Source organism: Eleginops maclovinus, chromosome 6, assembly GCF_036324505.1.
Source record: "Eleginops maclovinus isolate JMC-PN-2008 ecotype Puerto Natales chromosome 6, JC_Emac_rtc_rv5, whole genome shotgun sequence".
In the NCBI taxonomy this organism is placed as follows: Eukaryota; Metazoa; Chordata; class Actinopteri; order Perciformes; family Eleginopidae; genus Eleginops; species Eleginops maclovinus.
The window spans coordinates 8488396-8510557 of record NC_086354.1 but is presented as its reverse complement, the minus strand read 5'-3'; the positions used below and the strand labels follow the sequence as shown (position 1 = coordinate 8510557).

At 38.1% G+C, this 22162-nt stretch overlaps 3 protein-coding genes across 5 annotated transcripts; 1 reads left to right on the top strand and 2 right to left on the bottom strand.

Moving 5' to 3' along the window:
- Nucleotides 1-307: 307 nt before the first annotated feature.
- Nucleotides 308-7882, bottom strand: pigr (polymeric immunoglobulin receptor). Of its 2 annotated transcripts, none has more exons than XM_063885571.1 (8): nucleotides 7730-7882; nucleotides 6765-7109; nucleotides 3773-3854; nucleotides 3053-3279; nucleotides 1281-1365; nucleotides 1065-1150; nucleotides 865-914; nucleotides 308-745 (listed from the first exon to the last, which is right to left on the bottom strand). In XM_063885571.1, exons 1-8 carry the CDS (start codon nucleotides 7776-7778, stop codon nucleotides 665-667), a joined length of 1005 nt encoding a protein of 334 aa, XP_063741641.1. In that variant the 5' UTR covers nucleotides 7779-7882; the 3' UTR covers nucleotides 308-664. The 2 variants fall into 2 exon arrangements, with proteins under 2 accessions (XP_063741641.1, XP_063741640.1); XM_063885570.1 differs by having other exon boundaries at nucleotides 1281-1368; nucleotides 7730-7880.
- Nucleotides 7883-10308: 2426 nt separating this feature from the next.
- On the bottom strand, nucleotides 10309-12470 carry dad1 (defender against cell death 1). The gene is made up of 3 exons (XM_063886094.1): nucleotides 12148-12470; nucleotides 11086-11243; nucleotides 10309-10534 (listed from the first exon to the last, which is right to left on the bottom strand). Exons 1-2 carry the CDS (start codon nucleotides 12356-12358, stop codon nucleotides 11113-11115), a joined length of 342 nt encoding a protein of 113 aa, XP_063742164.1. The 5' UTR covers nucleotides 12359-12470; the 3' UTR covers nucleotides 10309-10534; nucleotides 11086-11112.
- A 504-nt stretch (nucleotides 12471-12974) lies between these two features.
- On the top strand, nucleotides 12975-19359 carry abhd4 (abhydrolase domain containing 4, N-acyl phospholipase B). 2 transcript variants are annotated; one of them, XM_063886092.1, is made up of 9 exons: nucleotides 12996-13172; nucleotides 13676-13705; nucleotides 14558-14643; nucleotides 15145-15249; nucleotides 15342-15630; nucleotides 16401-16582; nucleotides 16661-16772; nucleotides 17491-17677; nucleotides 18093-19359. In XM_063886092.1, exons 1-9 carry the CDS (start codon nucleotides 13123-13125, stop codon nucleotides 18180-18182), a joined length of 1131 nt encoding a protein of 376 aa, XP_063742162.1. In that variant the 5' UTR covers nucleotides 12996-13122; the 3' UTR covers nucleotides 18183-19359. The 2 variants fall into 2 exon arrangements, with proteins under 2 accessions (XP_063742163.1, XP_063742162.1); XM_063886093.1 differs by lacking the exon at nucleotides 13676-13705 and having other exon boundaries at nucleotides 12975-13172.
- Nucleotides 19360-22162: the final 2803 nt, after the last annotated feature.

The following is a 22162-nucleotide window of genomic DNA, read 5'->3' as shown; positions in this document are numbered from 1 at the left end:
GGTTCAGATTTCCCCCCTGCTGGTCATTAAAAGGAATGCAGGTTTTAGGTACTTAGGTATAGGCTTACTTTTAAGACACAGAAATTGCTCCTAAATCTAAAAATGTACATTACATTGCATAACATTACATTTTTGATTAGCTGACACGTAACGTGTTTCTGAATGTCTATTACTGCAGGTTTAACTGAAACAACAAACATTGTCTCATTGTTTTTCTTCAGTCCTTCTCTTTCCACAAAACTTCATAGAAAATCATATGTGTATAATGGACATGTAAAATAATGCATTCATAAAAGTCTGAAAGATATTCAATCAAAATAGTTATTTATTGGTTTTATTGTATTTAATACTGTAAAAACTAAAACTTTCAAATCAACTGAAATTAGTCAAAAAATACCATGTGAAATATTAAACTGTAAAATGCTCCCACATCTGCAAAAGTCCCTTACAGTCCAACAAAGGATATGATAATACATTATACATCACCCCAGGTTTGTTAGTGGTACTGTAGGTACATCTGACAAAATATATTAATACTTGCCTTTAAATGGGCTGGCATAAAAGAAAAAAGATATTCAAAACAAAGCATCTGCGCTGCGCAGTGAAGTAACAAGAAAATACATTCAGCATAAAGAGCAGTTATAAAACACTGCACTGACGAAGCTCAGTACATAATTACGTCCTGGGAGTCCTTGTTAAGGAAAATGGCAGTAGCATTTTGCAGGTCACCCACATCGGAGTACTCCTGTTGGAGACAGAAAAAAAAAATGGGTACAATATTCGCTAAAGCATATCTTTGATAACGGTGCTTATATTTAATTAGTGTGCAATAAAATAGTGACAGATATTTTAACAGGGGCTTACATTTCGCCTTGCGTCCATCTCCTTAAGTTGTCTCCGCACAGGACCCTGCTCTAGAAATGGATATTCAGGGTCTTTAAGTCACAAATGATGATGCAGATATCTTACTCTGATATATCCAATACACGTTTCATGGAATTAAGGAGGTTTGTGGCTTCATTCTACTTACATTTAATATTCAAAGAAATAAGAAGTTGCCTTACTGTGCCGTTTCCACCACTTTCTCGCCAATATGGCCAAGCCCACAAGGATAAAAAAAACACACACCAGCAAGGACCCCAAGATGTGTCTAAAACAAAGACACACAAACGCAGTTATCAGATCAGCTTCAATAGCAGCCCAGGCCTATACTGCAACATATTAACATGACGTCCAACATGATAACAGATTTCTTATTAACAGTAATGCTTCACTCCTACCTGTAACCGCTCCAAGACTCCTTAGTGATGGGTTTGTGTGGAAAAGGATTTACAACAGTCTGAGGAGGGGATGTCACAGACAACGCTGCTAAAGAAAAAAATGGTATAGCTGAAACAGTATGTATTATCATAAGCAAAAGAGTGTTTGTAGGAGCATCCACAGAGCTCGTAAAATCTATATTCTTGATCAGTGACTCGTGATAACGATACCTTGTGCAGCTGGATACGCATGAGCCCGTCATCTGTCACAAACACATATTGATCTGCTGTGGGCTGTTTTTTATTACAGCAGCCGCATATGACGTGGAAGAAAAGGCTACATAGTTGCATATTTGTGATTTTTTTCCTACCTATTATGCCTGGTTTAACTACTATTGCATAATAATTTGGTGTTTCAATTGGCAAGTCAGATCAACATCTAAGCCACAACTCGCCACAGAACACGGATTTCTGTGATATCCACAGGCTAGGTTCAACATTTAATAGAGGTTTCCCAGGATTAAATCGCATGGTGAAATCTGATCTAGTCAGATTTAGGTTGGCTTTACGGGGTTCATGGCTATGATGCTGAGTTACCCGCAGGGAAATGTATGATAACTTCTGGCAGACAACAGCAACCCTTTCCATGTACAAATGGCATGCGTTGATATTACAGGCTAGAAAATGAGACGGATCATAACCTTGAATAAAATGATAGATTTCTGTAAGTTTGAAAGCCATTGATTGGAAACAATGGGGATAATGTTAGTACACAACCCAACAAAACACATACCTGACTTGAAAATTAAGAGACCACTCCAAATATTTCTTAGATCTTTATCTCTATATGTATGGCAGCCATTCCAGTGTCTGCTGAATTCCAACACAGAGAAATGATGTCAATAATACAGAATACAATTTAAAAAAAGAAAAAGAATTTAAGTCAAAGATAAAACTATAAATAATAAAACCGGAGAAACTGAAAATGCTGCAGTGGTCTCTTATTTTTTTTACGGAGCTGTATATGTCATAGGTTGAGTTGTTTTTAGACATATTAATGTTGAAAAGTTACATATTATACCTTTAACATGAGGTACAAACCTGTGAACGCGATTATTCACAGTGACAAAATCACAGGGAATTATAATAATAACACTTAAGATTTGTATGGTGCTTTTCCTAATGCTCGAAGACGCTTTACATAAAAATCAGAACATTATTTATCAACTATTTGGATTCTTTATTCTCTATGGAGATTGTTTTGGTTTCTCAAAATGGCTCACCAACAGATTCCCGTTGATTTCAAGATTTTGAATACAAAAGACGTTAATGCTGGTTACTCATTGCCTTTTTCCCCAAGGCTCACAGTGTAATTCCATGTTTTGTCATACATTGTAATCTCTTTATAATGCATTATAATCCCTGTAATAATGTGGTATGAGTGAACTCTAATCTAAGCAAGAACACATTTGATTTAGTAAAGCAAAAATACACTTAACTTTACTTAATCAAACCATGTCATTGTTAAAGTATTACAATGTATTATAAATATTGGAATAATGATACACTATGATGCTGGCAAATGATATGGGTCAGTGACAGAGCTGCAGTTATAAAGCATTATGATACTTGACCTTTAATGTCCTTTTGAAAAAAATATCTAATGATTATTGATATAAAGCAAGTGTTTATAATTATACAGTGCTTTACACAGATAATAATTCATTAGAAGTTTATAAAGGATGACCGACATTCCTTTATACAAAGTTTAAATTGTTACATCTTCAACTTACTAGTCATGGGTCGTGGTTTGACCTGCACAAGCACAGGCATCTTCTGAAGTCCCGCAGAGCACCAGTACCAGCCTGTATGTCTCATCTGAAGCTTCTTAAGGGTTATAGTGAAAGACCCAGATCTGTCATCTTTGATGTCCACTGAAGAATCTTCATAGCTCCCTTCAGAACCTGCCGACAGACAGGAGCTCCAGTCTCCACTCCGACACCACTTCTTCTCACTGTCTCTGTTGGCAAACATTCACGGGGGAGTCAGCAAGGCTTACTGTCCATCACAGTTTAGCTTGAATGACAGACATTGAACAAATTGTAGTAGGGCCAAAATACTTATCATGTTTTTCTTTACTTTACTGTATACTGGTTGTTTTTGGTTGGTTGGATCTAATTACTGTATGTAGGCGCATGTATGAAATTAGCTTTAGTTATGAATATGTACATGAGTATGTGTGTATGTATGTATTTAGGTGTGTTTGTATATTTATATCCCTCTGTGTTTCTGCCCTTCATGAAGTATGCTTAAGTATTTCACTGTCTTGCAATCAGCTTTATTCTAACTCTTCATACGTTACTGTTATTATTGTTGTATTATCATCCCCCTCAAAGAACCATCTTTCTTAAGTTTGCTGACTCTTTAAAAAAAATGTTGACTTAAAAGTGAAAACTACTGATGATGAATACAGCTGACACAGTTGTAAAATGATGTATGGGGCAATAAAATACCTGTATCTCTCGCTGTATTGGCATTCAACTGTGACACTACTCCCTTCTTCCCCACTCAGGCGGCTGTTCTCTACTGTCATACCTGCAGGAAAGGAATAAACTTGATGAACGTTTCTAAAAGGAAAAACATTATCATTGACTTAGGGAGTTGGCACCCAACCCATTACAGCCCTTAGCCAATCATATACAATGTGTTTGAGCACTGGCCAATAGAAGCGCGATTGTTGCAGTGATGTCACTATGTTACAGAAGTAAACAAATTAGCTCAATGGAGGCGTTTCAAGCAGGGGAGGAGTGTGTGGGAGAGAAACTCCCTCTTGAGGTAGCTTTGGGATTTTAGCATTTGCAGACCATTTACATACGCTACAATGGAACCACAATAACGTTTGCAGGTTATAAATAGGGTAAGGCCATATTGGACTGTTCTGTTTGCCCTGTGCAGAGATCCTTAATTTAGATAAGTTACAGTTCCTGCTTTGAGGACGTAAAAAAAAAAATACAAAGTTCCTTTTGTATGCACAGCAATTGGTAGCCTAAATTTGCACATGTGATCTCAAAACCTATGGGCATATATTCTGCATTCAGCAGCTTTAAGTCTTCCTTTGGAGTGATTTGTCTAGATTGTTATTAAATGTTTAAGGATTAATGTGTTTGTACATGTCTTTTCACCCAACCTGGTATAATTAAGTTTAATTGATGTGCCTTAAAGGTCCCCTATTATAGTCTTCTTCCAAAATATATATAGCATGTACATTGACTGAACCAAATTCTATTGACTTTAAGCTTCATTATCATGATAATCAAATATGGGTTATGAATTGCTGTCACTGGTCCTTGATTGCTTTTGAAGTTAAGAGGAATTATTGATAATAATGCTTACAACATGATTATAATTCAATAAGATGTATGTACATAGCTATGGGAATTATATACACTATGAAAGTGTCATGAAAAATTATGACATGTTTAAAAGCATTCCACATCATTTATAAGTAGTTACAGAGATCAGAAGTCAAGAACACCATTAAAAGTATGTTTAAGGCAGACCACATCATAATGAAAGTACTACAGTTGTATGATGTAAATTATTTGTTCAAGAGAAGCATAACCACCTCCAAAACTACAACAACTCACCATGAATGTTGTAGTTTTGTTCACCGTCCTCCAAATCCAGCGTACTTTGCCACCAGGAAAGACTCATTGGAAGGTGATGAAAAGCCTTTCCTGAGTGTTAATCACAAGAAGAGTCGCATGAGGTATGCAAAAGCACATCTGGACAAGCCAGAAGCATTTTGGAACAAAATACTGTGGTCAGATGAGACCAAGATTGAGTTATTTGGTCATAACATGAACAGGTATGCATGGCGAAAAAAACACACTGCATTCAATGAAAAGAACTTGTTGCCCACTGTAAAATTTGGTGGAGGATCTATCATGTTATGGGGCTGTGTGGCTAGCACAGGTACTGGAAAACTTGTTAAAGTTGAGGGCCACATGAATTCCTTACAGTACCAGGAGATTCTTGACAAGAATGTTCTAGAGTCAGTCACAAAGTTGAAGCTACGCCGGGGTTGGATTTTTCAGCAGGACAATGATCCTAAGCACCGATCAAAATCCACCAAGGAATTCATGCAGAAGCACAGGTACAATGTTCTGGAATGGCCATCCCAGTCCCCAGACCTTAACATCATTGAAAATGTATGGATTTATTTGAAGAAGGCTGTCCATGCACGGAGGCCAAGAAACCTGACTGAACTGGAGACGTTTTGTGTGGAAGAATGGGCCAAAATACCACCTGCCAGGCTTAAGGGACTTGTCTGTGGCTACAGGAGGCGTCTACAGGCCGTTATTGCAGCAAAAGGAGGCAATACTAAATATTAATGGAATTATTTCTTAGGGGTGCCCAAATTTATGCACATGCCTATTTTTGTTTGAATGCACATAAACATGTTTCTGTTTGACCAATAAAAGTTATTTCACTACTGAGATGTTTCTGTTACCATAAGGTATAACATATGTTAAAATGAAGTTGCTGCTTCAAAAGCTCAGCAAGTGACAAACTGATGCAGTGGTTTTCCTAAGGGGTGCCCAAACTTTTGCATACCACTGTATTATAGGTCTCAGATATATACAAAACATGTATCTGAAGTGTTTGGTTTGAAATTCCAAATAGATCAGAGGAGGATTAGAGGAGAGTAATGTGATGAAGTGGGCCGGTGTTACCTTGGTTGGATATTGGCTAATGGTTGCACAGCCTAAAAAAACCTTGTGACAAAGTGGCCAAAATCTGATCAGCTCATTTTAAGACAGGTTTCTATACAAATGGATCAAGACAAAAGGAGAGAGTCTTTTTTCCTGAATCTTTCCGAATCACTTTTAACACAGAAAGGACATGTATATATATATATATATATATATATATATATATATATATATATATATACATATATACTGTAAATACATATATGTAATCTAAGCATTTGAAGTTAATTTGTTTAAAGTAACACTTTGTGTGTCTAAAATGTATTATACATTTATTTATATTGTGTTATAATCTGCTTATAGCACTGTACATTTACTAACCAACATTTCATATTGCTTTATTGCATTATCATTATCATGATAATGCAATAATATGTGGTTATGAATTGCTCAACATGGTCATTTGATGCTTTGAAGTTAAGAACTGATATTATTGAGTAATAATGCATTAAAACAGTGATTATAATTCAAATAAGATGTATGTATCATAGCTATGGGAATTATAATACACTATGAATGTGTGTCAGTGACTAAAATTATGAATATTGTTATAAAAAGCATTACAATCATTTATAAGTGCTTACAGAGCTACAGACAGATCATAACACATTAAGGTATGTTTAAAAGGCAGACCACATCATAATTACACATTACTATCATGTTTGTTATAGACTGTAAACTTATTTTTCAAGGGGGATAGATAACAGTTTAAAATCCATCCATTACTCACCATGAATGACCTTGATGTTTTTGTAGGTGACAACATCAGCCCTCCAAATGCTGCCTATCTCCACGCCACACATGTACCACCCAGAGTCCTGCTCCTTCAGGTTGCTCATCGTCACAGTGAACACCTGCTGCACTGGGTCGTCAAAAAGTCTCACTTTCTTCTCAGATGGATTGGCAGAAGGGGACTCATCGGTCCGAGCTAGGCTGGTGCAGAACTCCCTCGTCTTGCCCCGGCTCCAGTATTTTACATAGCTGGCATACTGGGGCTCATAATGACACGGGATAGTGAGGTTTTGACCTTCCATGACTGAGAGCTCTTCTTCGTAGGTTATCCCACAGAGGAAAGCTGATGGAATGTGGAGATGATTTAATGTTGAGCACTATTTTCGAGTTTCAGCCATGACTTAAAGTGAAGGTTTCTAATCTATGTTTTCAAGTGGCCTTGAGCAGTACTTTCACAACATTTATGGTATTGGTTTCCATTCTAACAAAACACTTTTCTACTTCCTACTTTCGCTTCCCTCTCCATATTTCAAAATTGGATTATCCCCTCTATAATAGAGAATTGGAGGGACAAATATAACAGGCATTTGGAGCCTTGAGAAAATAAACATCAAACATGCCTTGAGAAAATAAACATCAAACATACTCTTGCTAAAGGGCATGCAGAACAGAAGCTTAGAATATTTAAAAAACAAAACACTAAAGCGTTCTCTGGCTGCCACGGAAAATAGAATTACCAGCCTTTATAGTTTGTATTCAGCAAACGATTAACACAAAAAAGTAATAAAATAATAAAGGGAAGCGCAGCATGAGTTTACATTGCAGCATATTGACAATGCTTTTGCCTGAAGCGCACTGTTAAATCCATGGAATCAAAGACATTAAACAACCTAAGAACTTTATTTTTCATCATAATCTGCAAAGAAAGGCCATTTTTTTCAGGATCATGAGTTCAGTTATTACCTGGGATCCATGGTAACAGGCTGAGGGTGAGTAGAAAGGGCTGCAGCATGGTTCACCGTCACTTTGAGATTCACCAAGTGAAATATCTCCCTTGTGTAAACAGAAACCAAGTTCCGTAAAGGCAATTTCCAGCAAAATCATGTGACCATGCAGTTGGGTCCAGATGTTCCAGAGGTTAACCATGTAAGTGCCAGTTGGATAGTTAGGAATGCTTTAAGGACTTATTATCTGTAGCACAAATATTTAACCACACTCCGAACCAAATTCCACAATATCCAATATGTGATGAAATTATGGAAATTACAGAAAAAAGGCTTATTAGCTCAAGTCACATTAAAAGTTTTCTACAGCTCAATATTTTCATCTACCTCTGAAACATATGGTTCAACTTTCATCTTTTATCCCCTTCTTTTATCATTTCAGAGCCATCTTTTTTTTAACCTATTCTCCTAAGCATCCACATGATGAGTGCCTTCCCAGCATGAATGCAGAGGATTGATTTGGAACGCTACAATGAAATAATTTCATTTTGATGCTTGGAAACTTTGGATTGGGTCCAGTCTTCATTTTTCTTAGTAAGCTCCTCACAAAGCCCCCTCAACCACTGAATTAACAAGCAATTATTCCAAGCAATCAATTTGCTCTGCGAACCTTGTCGAGTGTGTCGCTTAAGTTTGGTTGCCAAGTCTTTTATGGTCGTCCGGTAAAAACAGTAAGCAGAACATAAACGAAAATGTACCATAATCCCTTGACATGCACTCACGCTACAGTGGAGGAAATAAGTATTTGATCCCCTGACAATTTAGTTAGTTTAACCACTTACAAAGAAATGAACAGTCTGTATTTTTTATGGTAGGATTATTTTAACAGTGAGAGACAGAATATAAAAAAAAAATCCAGAAATGTACATTAACAAAAAGATATAAATTGATTTGCGTTTCATTGGGGGAAATAAGTATTTGATCCCCTTCCAACCAACAAGGATTCTGGCTCCCACGGACCGGTTAAAAAAGCCCTCTCGCTTCAAGAAAGCACTCATGTCAACTCGTTACCTGGATAAAAGACACCTGTCCACAGTCAATAATTCAGATTACAACCTCTCCACCGAAGGCAAGACCAAAGACATCTTGTGATCATGGTGGAACTAATGTCTAAGGACATCAGGGACAAGATTGTAGACCAGCACAAGGCTGGAATAGAAGACTAGACCAGCAGCAAGCAGCTTGGTGAGAAAGAGACAACTGGTTTGATTATTAGAAGATGGAAGACAATTGCCCTCAATCTGGGGCTCCACCATCTAAGATCTCACCTCTTGGGGCATCAATGACCATGAGAAAGGTGAGGGGTCAGCCAAGAACTACACAGGAGGGACCTGTTAATGATCTCAAGTCAGCTGGGACCAGTCACCAAGAAAACTATTGGTAACACACTGCGCCGTAATGAATTAAAATCCAGCAGCGCCCGCAAGGGTCCCCTGCTCAAGAAGGCACATGTACAGGCCGTCTGAAGTCTGCCAGCGATCCTCTGAATGATTCAGAGAAGGCTTAGGAGAAGGTCATGTGGTCAGATGAGACCAAAATCAAGATCTTAGGCATCAACTCGACATGTCGTGTTTGGAGAAAGAGAAATGCTGCCTATGACCCAAAGAACACCATCCCCAGCGTCAAGCATGGAGGTGGAAACATTATGCTTTGGGGGGGTTTCTCTGCTAAGGGGACAGCGCGATTCACTGCATCGAGGGGATGATGGAGGGGGCCATGTATCGTAAAATATTGGCCGATAACCTCCTTCCCCTAAGGCATGTTTTGCAAGGGGATCAAATACTTATTTCCCCCAATTAAATGCATATTAATTTATATCTTTTCTTTAATGTACATTTCTGGATTTTGTAAGTAAAGTAAACCGACCATAAAAAAAACAGACTGTTCATTTCTTTGTAAGTGGGTAAACTAACTAAATTGGCAGGAGATCAAATACTTATTTCCTCCACTGTACATAACTTCCTTTCAGCTTTGTGAAGGGACTGGTTTACATAAACGTTTGTCCCCAAACTCTCTAGATTATTTCAGGTCCTCATTGCCACTCTCACTACTTGTTGTTAACTTGTTTTCAGAAGGGATGTAGTCTGTTTCATTTGTACTTTCTCTCTGATCTGCTACTAAATCACCAGAGGAAGAGAATAAAGAAAATCTGGAATGCAAACTTTAATCAGTTTTTCATGTCTTCTTGTTTCCCTCCCTCGGCATGATAGGCCTGCTTCACACCCTGACTCACATTGCCTCAGGACTCAACTGTAGTCTGTTTTTCAATGTACAAGAGACGGTAAAATTTCTGGGGCAAAAACAACCCCAGCAAATTCCTGCCACGCCATGAATTGTGTCAATTAACAGAGCACTAGAGGTTAAATACTTAAGTTTGAGAACAAAGATTTTTTTTTTTTTTTAAACAGAGTAGGAGAGAATGGAGATCTTTCCTTGCTGCTGTTTGAGGAAATCATGTATTAAAAACATTTAGATGCTGAGATTGCTAAAAACAAGTGTATTCATATTCAAATAATAAATATTTCATTGTGCTCCAGGTCACCATTTGAGAGGTTTTTATTTCTTCTCAGTGCAAAAGGGAATGCTTTACAAATTCTGATAATAAAAAAAAGTATGCAACAAATGAATCATTATCTAAAATGATTAAATCGTAATGCATCTGAGTGACAAGATGCAACTAATTCACTCTTGATGGTGGGATGTGACTCAGTGGCCCAAAATCATCATGTCTTGAAGGGGGGGTTTGATATCTTCTCATCGTGATCTATAAAAAATTAAAAAAGATTAATGGGTTGGTGACAAATAAGCTTATAGGTAGAAGATATCTACAACCCCAGTAGTATGCCCCAAGTCTGGAAAATTCAATAACACTGTTTTCTAGCAGAGAAAAGCAATATGCGATATCATGTGGATCTCCCGTGAGAAGTAATACAGAAGTCTACATTATCACATTAATTATCTGAAGTTATTCCACTAAGAATAGAGTGATGAACTGCCAAGCATAATTCATGTGACTGAGAGAGTATATTACTTGGTTGAAAAACATAAATCAATATAAGAGAGAATCTGTTTAAAAACCCATATAAGCGTCTTCAAAGTTAATTAAATCTCATTTATAGCCCATAAAAAGACTCTTTGTATAAACACTAGTACATCTTGCAGAGAAATGTTCTCGTATTCAAATGAGGTACAAAACATTTTCTTCTTCAAACTAACTGGCCATCGAGACTTTACTATGGCATAGTAATCAAAAACTGCCATTTCAGTCCAAAACATCTCTAAACTGAGAAATGCATGTGATAATTAAATACTCACCTTCTGAGGGGCAGACGCACGTTGGTTTCAACCAATGAAGTTCATCACGACCAGATGAAGGACGGTTTGAGCGAACAAGAAGTCGGCGAAGGCTCTCTCCGGAGAGATGGACAGGAAGTCTCCTTTATTCTGTGGGTTGATCTGGATACGAAGACATACTAAGAAAAAATCAAAAAGACATGCAGGATTGATTATTATGACACTTTAGACCCATAAATAAACACTTATTGCACTAAGTCTATTTTCATACATTTTAAAACATCATAAAATGGGATGGAATATCCTTTTTTTTTTACTTGTACTGACTTACGATTTGATAAGTAGACTGGAGGGATTTATTCCTGTCCAAACCAAGAGAAGATTCACTTCTCAGATTTTAACTCAACAAATAAATTACTTTCAGAAAATGCTATCAAATATAAAAGACTTGGCCTTTTAGTGTGTTTCTGCAGAGTTTTTCCTGGTATTCAATTTGAAAAAGTGTATTAGTTTCTTAACCCCTATTTGGTAATTACTGAATTTTTCCTGTCTCTTTTCATGCATTACTCCAATGACAAGATCTTCGAGTTTACAGGTTGTGTATGCAGCGAGGGGCAGTATGATTAGGGCAAAATTGACCCTAAAACTCCTCTACTGTAAACAGGATTTATTAACTTACCAGTATCTGCTTTGTATTCTATAAGTGTGTAGTGCAAATCATTTGTTCACTTCTTCATAAGCCAATACAAATATTCATAATCATCATTATTTAACCTACATGTATGCTTTTTTTTTTGCAGTGCTTTTGTAAGGTGATTAAACTACACTATTTTTCGACGACAGGCACTGTAATAATAGTAATGTTAGTTTATATTTTCATATTGAGAGAGTGCGTTTGTTTGTTTAATTCTTATATAACTGCAGCTCAAATCATGGGATGTTAGCATGGTTAGCTTAAGCTGAGTTGTGCACACACGTTCACTTATGGACCGGAAGTCCAGTGACTGACTGAAACCCATCGAAATAGATGCATTATAAGAATAATTGCCAACACATTACAACATTTGCAGAATAGTTATTTACCTCCGAGAATGAAAGCGCCCACGCAGGAGATGAAGCCCGATAAAAAGCTGTTGAAGGGGAAGGTTCCGACGAGCAGACAGTAGAGGAACTGCAGAGCTCCTGTCAACAAGATGTAAAGCAAATATGCATCCACCACCTTCAGCTTGTTGGTCGTCGTGGTGGTGTACTCCTCTAGAAACCGAGAAATAACCGAAATGACTGAGTTCGACATGATTGTTTCCGTCTAATGTGAACAAATGAGGTCAATAAACGAGTTTTGCACCGGTCCCCTTCCTCAGTCGAATGAGTGACGTGTCCTGATAAACCGGAAGCGGAGTTGGTGTTACAAATATTATATTCCGTGTAGCTCAAAGAGAAGAGCAAAGGAGCACTGTTGTCGTAGAAAGGACCATTGGCGCCTCCCACCGTGCTACAGAGAGGTGTGATAAAAAGAAAGATGGTCACTCGGACAGTATTTCGAGACATCGTTTTGTCAACTGTATTGTCGATTCTCAAGATTTTTCCTAGGACCTAGGAGGCCCCTGTACCTAATGTATCGACCACATAGTCACACCCTCAATCACACGAAGCATATTAAATCATCAGATTATAATTTCACAAAATATAGTTAATCTACACAAGCACATACGAGGATGTTGTGCATAGATACAGCGGAATATTACGTATACTCCCCATCCGTTTTGCTGTTGCTAGCTAAACACTAAGCTCCTCCGTTGTGAAATTCACGAAATAAAAATATATAACTTCATGTTGTCTGTGAACGCCCTGTCAAACTTTGTATTATGAAATATGAATGACTAGTGGTGGTTTTTGTGAACAATTGATGCATCTTCGTAATAGACCATCTTTGTTCAGGGTCAGCTGATTTAAAAAACGAACGAGTTACAAAACATTAAAAACTAGCCTACAGAGGCTAGCTACAGAGCAGCGTGTTATTTCATTTCCTTGAATGTAGTCACCGGAATATGACAATCAATGGACCCTGCTACAACCACAGCTCCGATGCAAAACGACTGTGAAACAGAGTAAGTAACGCAAATACATAATCGGACAGACATTACTAATACCTTCTCCAACACACTGCTAGTCTAATTACATCACTGTTAAACTTCAAAAAAACGATTGTGTTTATTATGTAACTTTTCACATTTAGGCAGAAATTAAGATTGGTGTCGTGCAATGTTTACCATAGTGCTGTTTTATTTCACCAACATCAAATAGGGAATAAATTATACATGTTCTTATGCTTGTATTATCCATCTGACATTTCACTTACATAATCATAAAGATGTTGTCACTTAACTATAGCATACTAATATAACATAACAACTGCTACTACCACTTACTTTTATATAACAGAAATAAGGAAAACAATTAGTAAATTAAAGGCAAATAAATGAATTGCTCACTTTAACCTGTATTGCAGGGATAAAAGGGATATTATTTAACCAGAGGAGTGGCTACTGGTTAAAAATGCCTTAATGTGACACTCCTGTCAAACAGGTCTTTGTACGTTTTTGTTCACTAGAGAGAAGAGCAGCTGTGAGTACCCTCCACGGTGAGCCAATTGTCAGGATGACTCAGCAATTTTGTATTGCATGTTGATTGCAGAGCAGGTGTCAGGCCTGGTGGTGTATCTGGTCTATTAGCTAATGCAGGAGATTGAAATGTGAGATTGGCCTTTTTCTATCTCCATCAAATAGTGGGGCGGGGGGAAAGCCACCTGGGCTGTATTTACGCAACTTTTACATTTCTATCCTGAAAATAAAAAGCTTGTCAATAACCGATTGTGTAACTGTTGCCTTTTGTATGCATGGTACAGTAAACTGCCTGGCATTTCAGTGATTATTAATCCTAAACCTTTTGCCTTGTTAAAGACATTTCAGACTTTTTAGTTTTCCACACCTATGGTGCCTACCTTTTTACAATAACATGCAGACTCAAAGCCAATGCACAATTTTAATACAATAACAGCATCATTATGTTAATAAGAAACTGGCACTTAAGCGGTTAAAATTCTGAATTAAAAACATTAGGAGGTTAAGTGCCTGTTTGGAAGGATCTTTTTTTGACATCTTACATATCGTGGTTTTTAATAAAAACAGTTTCCTCTAAAGGCCATCAATACAAAAAAATAAGGCACATGGATTAGGAAGTCAGAGGTGATCATGATTAATATTAAGATTAATATTGACTATAATGACTAACATTTAACATCATCCATTTCCTGTGGGTGTTGGCACTGACTTTGACAGCATGATGACTGTGAAGTCTGACAATCCTGGGCCGGTTTGCTCCAGGCAAACAAAGATAACACTTGAATTGACCCTTGAACTCGAAGCATGTGTTGAATAATTCCTGTACTATCCACCATCTCTACATTCTTTTTCTTCTGTTTCTCTCTCATTAGGCCAAGTTCAGTCTGGAGCTGGTGGCCTTCCTGGCGTCCAACATCCATGTCCCTTCTAAAGACTGCAGAGTCAAAGATTCTTGCATGTAAGAATGTTTTGACAGGCAGATTGTGGGACTGAGTCCTAAAACCCAGAATTGACTTAGCATTTTACCACTTCTTGTTCCCTCTTCTCGAAGTGAGAACATTTGTGTGATCTGTGGTTTACCCAAACTTAAGAAATTTTTCTTTGTTCTACGACATAACATGTGTCAGTAAATTACCAATTTGTGAATGTCCAATGATGTGTCAAAAAAGCGGTTAAAAGCAACTAAATGAGACTACAATTTATTGCGCCAAACATTAGCCGCATTTAGCTTACCAGTGGTGAAGCTTTTTTCCTTGTGGCAATTGCATTTCGCTTAAAAAAATCATTAAGTCTAAGTAATATATGGAGATTATCCTGCTTTAAAATGTGCAAGTATCAAAAATTAGTTTTTGCCACAGAGCCTATTATCTTCAATACACCAAAATCGAATAATGTTTTAACCCCCCAAAGTAATATACCATATGTAGCTAATCACTTCCTCTATGTGTGGTCACAACAGGTATCCAGAATGACGTATGGTCTCGGTTTGTGACCCTGCCAAACCGTGATCGAATATGGACTCTGACCCTCACCAACAAGGGGGTGCGCAAAACTGCAGAACAGGGTACCTTCCTACTTTTTGTTTATCCCGAGACAACAGCTGTAATAACGCACCAGAAGACCGTTGATTAACTTCTTTCTGTCTTTTTCCTCTAGCCCTGAAGACTCCCCTGGTGATGGTCCACGGGTTCGGTGGAGGGGTCGGCCTTTGGATCCGGAACGTGGACGCGCTGAGTCGATCACGGCCAGTTTACGCCTTTGACGTCCTGGGCTTCGGCCGGAGCTCCAGGCCTTCGTTCCCCTCGGATGCTACCCAGGCAGAGAAGCAGTTTGTGGACTCTATTGAGCAGTGGAGACATTCTGTAGGCCTGGAGAACATGATACTGCTGGGACACAGTCTGGGGGGGTACCTGGCTACCTCCTACGCCATGCAGTACCCTACAAGGTAATATTACTAATGGGGGGGATGCAATTTCAAACACAAAATGAGGGGAACCGAAAGCTGGTAGTGGTTTAGTAAGTAGTGAACACTGAAGGGAACTTTATTAAATTTTTTAATTTGGGTCTCTCAGTATTGTTTTTACTGCAACATTATTTTTCAGTGACAATCAATAGATTTATTTTAAACCTTAATCAATTTTATAATGATTTCAGATGTTTGGAATATATATTGCAACTTACAATGTGTCATAATTTCTATTGCGCTAATCATATTCCACGGCTCCCATGCTTATTGACAATTATTCATAATGTTGACATTTAGCTAATTGTAACATGTTGGGATTTAAGTTTCATTGGAGTAAGCTCTCTTGTGTTTGTATAGTAAATATGGAGCAATCAAAAGCAACCAGTGAGCTTTTGTACAACGGCTGGAAACAAGAGGAAACGGCTAGCCTGGTTCTGGCCAGCTGCTGTCACTTGTAGCTGTCTGACCGCAACTGGCCAAGAAACATCTGTATTATAACAATCAATAATAATAATAATCTGCAAATCTCAGCAAGAAAGGCAATGTATTGTCAGGTTCTCTTTTTTTTCCGAATCCTACCTCCGTATTGTCCAGTTAGCTTCTCTGGCTAGCAAAGAAAATCAAAATAAGAAAATTCCATAGACCATGGCGCCTCCTAGTGGTGGTATCCGCAAAGACAGCAAAGTACACTACTTTATTTGGATACCTGTTAATAGAAATTGAATATATACTGTCCTCTCCTCTGGCAGGGTTTCACATCTTATCCTTGTGGACCCCTGGGGTTTCCCTGAGCGTCCCCAGCCACAGACCCAAGAAGGTCATGGATCAGAAGTAAACAAGAGGCCCCCCCTTCCGCGCTGGGTAAAAGCTATTGCCGCAGTGGTTTCCCTATTCAACCCATTGGCTGTCATCAGAGCAGCGGGCCCATGGGGTAGGATATGTAATTGTAATCTAATATTGTAATGTTCCATTTTTACTCCAACCATCTTACCGTGTGATGTTGATTCAGGTCCCGGCTTGGTAAACAGATTTCGTCCTGATTTCAAAACGAAATTCGAAGATCTGTTCGAGGATGACACAATGACCCAGTACATCTACCACTGCAACGCACAGACCCCAAGGTAAGCAAACACATCACTCAATCAAATTTGAACTATAATGTTACATCTAGTTCATAATGTGGAATCAACTTAGATTCTACAAATAAAAAGACGTATCCTTTTTTATTGCTCAGAGCGTTTCAACAACACATTGATAGCTGTTTATAAGGCCTACAAATTAAGGGTGGTGGTAACATGAATTTTAACAGTCTATAATGCATTTTTCCGATTATTTCTAATCCAAATGAAAGCAACACAGATGTTCTTTTCCACAATGTTAATAAAAGTGCAACATCATTTTTTGTTTCTGAAATGAACCCTGGTTCTTTCTTCCTGTTTACACAAAGTTTCATGAACATTTTGCCTACATTTTTAGGGAATCTGCATGAGAATGTTTTTTGGATCAGGAGGTTGAGCTGTCATCCATCAATCATTGGTTCGCTTGTGGGCATGTCGAATTATATATTGGGCAAAATTCTGAACCATGAATAAGTGTGTTGCTCCGTGATGCAGGTAGCCAAGTATCAAACAAGCATATGCTATCAGTGTGTGAATCGGTGAGTGCTGGCATGTGTTGAAAGTTGCTTTAGGGTATATTATGACTAGAAAAGCGTTATTTTAACGCACTCCATTTGCAAAAACATTGCAGAAAATATAATTCCTTTGGCAAACATGACTGCACATAGAGCCTACAAAAAGCTAACCAATCCTCTACCACCTTTTCCATTTCCCTTCCCAGTGGTGAGGTGGGCTTCAGGGCCATGTCTGAGTCTCTGGGCTGGGCCAAGAATCCCATGCTGGAGCGTGTTCACCAGCTGCCCCCCTCCATGCCCCTCACCATGCTGTATGGAGCACGATCCTGGGTGGACAGCTCCTCTGGGGACAAAGTGGTCCAAATTAGGAACCAGGCCCCCACCAAAGTGATGGTGAGTAGAATCATGAGGGGGGAAATTATCCAATTAGGAACTGAAACGGTCCATTCAGCTTGAAATTAGTCATTTTAATTCAATTCCTATTTGTTTTTTGTGCCTTATGGGCATTATGTTTTCGTGTTGTCCTTGTGTTCTCAGGAATGTGAAATCTCAGCAACACCAACCTTAGGGAATTTGCTCAAATATGTCCCCAATGTCCACTAGAACTTAGGGATTAACTGATTATGAGAACTTGTCACAAATATCTTATAGGATTCATTATTTAAGGGTTGAAATTCTGGTAAGTCATGGATGTTCAGTGTTAATGACTGATTGTGATGTCAGTAATTCTGGTCTGTTCATTTTGTGGTTGTGTATGACTGACGACAGTATTTCTTATCTTTTGTTCCCTTTATATTCCACTGTGCAGCTGATAGACGATGCTTCTCACCACATGTATGCTGATCAACCAGAGGAGTTCAACAGAGTGGTGGAAAATATATGCAACTCTGTTAACTGAGGTGTGTGTGTGTGTGTGTGTGTGTGTGTGTGTGTGTGTGTGTGTGTGTGTGTGTGTGTGTGTGTGTGTGTGTGTGTGTGTGTGTGTTGGTTTTAGCACTGTTTTGTTGTTTTTGCGTTGGGGCATATCAAACCTTCCTGTAGCCCAACATGAGTTTGAATGTAATTGTTTTTGAATCATAGAGACAGGTTATTGATTTTATCGTAGTGAAGTTGTCATTTATAAGCTGCCATATCCTCTTTTTTTTCTGCCTTGATTTCACCGTATTTTTGACAATGCTAACAAATGCTTATGCATATTTTTGTTACTTTTTCAAAACTCTTAACACAAGCAATAGCACACCTACATCTCAGCCAAATAGTCTAGTTTCTGCTCATGTTGATAACGCAATACCAACAATACATTTCAAATTGCAATTAAGTTGTCTCTCCATACTGTAACTCTATTAAAACACATAAAACCCACCTCCATAATCAATCACACTAAGTAAATCAGAACAGTTGAACAAGATCATTACTTTTGACTTATACCTGCGTACCAAACACAATACGACATCAATTGTGTTTCATAATTACTCTTTTACTGTAACCCACTCTCCCTTTTTTTGACATGCTGTCTGTAAGCATTTTTAAATAACACAAGAAAGATCTGTAGTTTTGGTAAGTAAACATGTATGTAGAGAAAACGTAAGTATTTAAGAAATGTGTTAATTGACTGCATATTCTTGTTGTTAAAAAATCAGGTGTGTCTGTTAATGGTATGGTCTAGAAAAGATAGCTGTTGTGCTAATTGTGTTCAGAGTTTTGAAAATGGGCCTAAAGGATGTTGACGACTGTAAAACAAAAAAGTTATTTTGTTAGAAGAGGATTTATTTCTAACATGATTTAATTTGTTAATGTGGTCATACGGAGTTATAATTTAACTACCTTATTCAGTGCCAAATTATGTTGCCTATTTCTGTGTTTTTTAACAGTGAAACACGCACACCTTTCTGGATGCACTGAGTTACGGAGCGGACACATGGCACTTATTCACACTTTTTAATGTGCCTGACATTAAGCACTGTATGCGTTTTTTCGCCTCTAAGCCCCGCCTTTCTCTTATATATTTACCATTGTATGAAACAGCTGTTTGTATTTTATATCTTGTAAACAATAAAAGCCTATTTAAGAAACTGCTACTGTAGAAATTCACTTGTGATGCACTTTGTAGCCCATCCAATAGAGGGCAGTAACGAGTGTAATTGCCCCCGGTTTTACTTTGCGCTTTAAGATTCTGCTTGTCAGCAATGAAAAAATGGAAGTCCTACGTTCAAAATGTTGTGTTGGAAATAGCATATGATATTATACAAATATCGAGGGTTTGGAACTAGAGGGGCATAAGTGGCATTTGACAAACTTTACAGGAGAGCCAAAACCAAATTTTGACCACACTTCAATCAACTGTATTTATTAACCTTCAACCACAACATTGCAACCACATACATACTTATATGAGTTAGTAGTTAAGTAAAAATATTATGGCATATTAACACAATGAACATATTCTAAAACCTTAAAAATATGGCAAAAACATCAGATACGCCTTTTTGCCACCAAACATTTCCAATTCTTCTAAAGACACATAGGGCGTATCTGCTGATCAGTGCAGAAATTATTGGTCAAAACATTGGTTAAAAACACTGTAACTTTATAAGTAATTCATTTTTCATTTTATTTAAAATAGTGTATACAATAGACACATTCTGCTTTGTTACTATTTTGACTTTTCAATTTAGTTTCATTCCAATTTAGCCTGGCCATTGCTTTCCTACGCAATTCCGCTCACTTCTCATCTCCCTTCAGTGCTCATTCTGAGATTGGTGTCATTTAATTTCAAACAGTTTAATTTCAGTTCTCTTGTTTTTTACGCATTTCACTTTTCAGTTCACTTAGGCTATCTGTTCACTCACTGCCCACTGTCAGAGTGTTATAGAACTCTGCATAATAGTGAGGAATACTGCCGTTGGTGCACAGGGTGAGTAGGTCTTTTTCTTTAAGGCACTGATCCCTGGAGGACTTTCATACATTGAGCTGGGGTGTGTGGTTCTGGTGCCTCTGGTGCCTCTGGTTGCCTGTTGTGCCACCGTCACTTTTCAGAAGGTTGGGGCGGTGAAATCATACTTGAAGAAGATTGTTTTTGGTTCCTCTTTCGTGTAGCGGAACCATTTAATCTTCTGCCAATGAACTGCTTGTCCCTCCTCATCTTTTATTCTGTTTTTGAGTAAGTGGTTGGAGAGGGACTTGAAGTCCAGAAAGTCCTTGTGTCCAAGTTCATGTACACTGTATGGGTTGTTCTTTTTTGCCTTTCCACAAGTGTGTAGTAGCCATCAGGGGAGTAGATAGAAACTTTTCTTCTTGCAGTTTCCACTGCAGCATGCACACTATCGCACTCCATCTGGCTGTGACCAGACTCCATGTATTTATGGTCAATAGTGGAGAGAGGCAGTGAGCTGACAGCATACATGCACATCAGGCTAAAGGCAGCATTCCTGTTCTGTCCACCACAAGTATCTGAATAAAGAACTGCGTGTTTTACATGAGGACTAAGTTCCTTAAGGTACTTGTAAACACATGTGCTGATCTCTGAAGATCCACGGCCACCTTCCCCGTCATGCCACATGCAACACTCGACATCTTCAGTGTCTAATTCATACACAGTGAGGTTGTACGTACTTGGCTTGCGTGAGTAGAGCAGGCTACTTATGTTGCTCCAGGGAGTGGTCAGCACTTGTTCCAGGTCAAAAGTGACAGCCTTGTATGACACATGTTCTTTTGCTTTCTTTTTATCATTTTCTTTTTGTTCTCTGGACTGGGTCTTTCTTAACTGGTGGGCATCATATTCATCCTTGTGATTAGCCTTCTCACTGTCTTCTAAACGTTGGTACCATTCACAGTGTTTACATGCATCTTTCTTCGGAGTGTGAAAGGCAAGATTGAACTCATTGTCAAACACTGTTCTATAAAGACTTTGTTTTTCTGGTTTAATCTTCCACTCCTGTTCACATTTCTCTTTATACAGTGCATACATTTTTGGCAGATTCAGAGATCCTTCCAAGTAGAGCTTGTTTGTATCTTTCCTGGAAATTTTTTTCCATTTTAGTTAGTGCTGTTTAGGGGCACTACCTACACTTAGGCCCTTCTGGCTCTGAAAAATACTGTAGGCTCTTGTATTGTTCAGAGCCAGAAGGGCGTAAGTGGACTTGCGCCCTTCTGGCTCCAAACAATGCTCAAACTTGTGTGTTAGGTCTTTGTTGTTTTGTTACTTTATTCAATACAGGTTGATTTCTGATGCGTCTTTTTGGCACGACTAGATAGAGCTCATCAAGACCTTTAATTTGACATATAGAACTCATTTTCGCCCAAAATGCCACTCACGTCTGGTTCCAAGCCCTCGTTATACACAGTAACAGAATAAACCCTGACAGTGCTAACTATAAAGACATTTAATTATTATAATAATGTTAGAACAGAAATGTTCTTTAGTCTTCTTTATTTTGTCTTTTCTCAGAACCATTTTACATAAAAAATATTTGTCCACATCTGTTGACAAAAAGCTCAAAGTACTTTACAATAATGACCGGAGAAAAAACTCAAATGTTCCAAATAACATTAAACATTATGAAACACGTAAAAAATAAGGTAGCTAAACAAAAGAGATTAATCAGAATACGTTGGTGGCAATCGAGCCCAACGTTACATCCAGCATTGTCAACCACAGCCCACCATGCAGTTCAAAACATGTAGGAAAATATCATAATCAAGTACTTAAATTGGTCATCATTATCTTGAATGAATAAAGGAAAGCTGAGTCACCTGCCTCTTGCAACACACATATTTTCCGAATGAAAAAATGGTAGTCTGCAGAGAATTACAGGTAGCTACTTGCTGTCTCTTTGATTTCCGTATTACACTATAACTTAAAAAAAAGTTCCCCTCTTT

Coding starts and splice junctions, on each gene's coding strand:
- pigr (XM_063885570.1), bottom strand. CDS start 7,778: ATGCTGCAGCCCTTTCTACTCACCCTCAGCCTGTTACCATGGATCCCA. Junction 1,151..1,280: donor GAGTCTTGGAGCGGTTACAG/GTAGGAGTGAAG, acceptor TCTTTGTTTTAG/ACACATCTTGGGGTCCTTGC. Junction 746..864: donor AGATGGACGCAAGGCGAAAT/GTAAGCCCCTGT, acceptor TGTCTCCAACAG/GAGTACTCCGATGTGGGTGA.
- dad1 (XM_063886094.1), bottom strand. CDS start 12,358: ATGTCGAACTCAGTCATTTCGGTTATTTCTCGGTTTCTAGAGGAGTAC. Junction 11,244..12,147: donor GGGCGCTTTCATTCTCGGAG/GTAAATAACTAT, acceptor ATTTTTTCTTAG/TATGTCTTCGTATCCAGATC.
- abhd4 (XM_063886092.1), top strand. CDS start 13,123: ATGGACCCTGCTACAACCACAGCTCCGATGCAAAACGACTGTGAAACA. Junction 16,583..16,660: donor CAGAGCAGCGGGCCCATGGG/GTAGGATATGTA, acceptor ATGTTGATTCAG/GTCCCGGCTTGGTAAACAGA. Junction 16,773..17,490: donor TGCAACGCACAGACCCCAAG/GTAAGCAAACAC, acceptor TTCCCTTCCCAG/TGGTGAGGTGGGCTTCAGGG.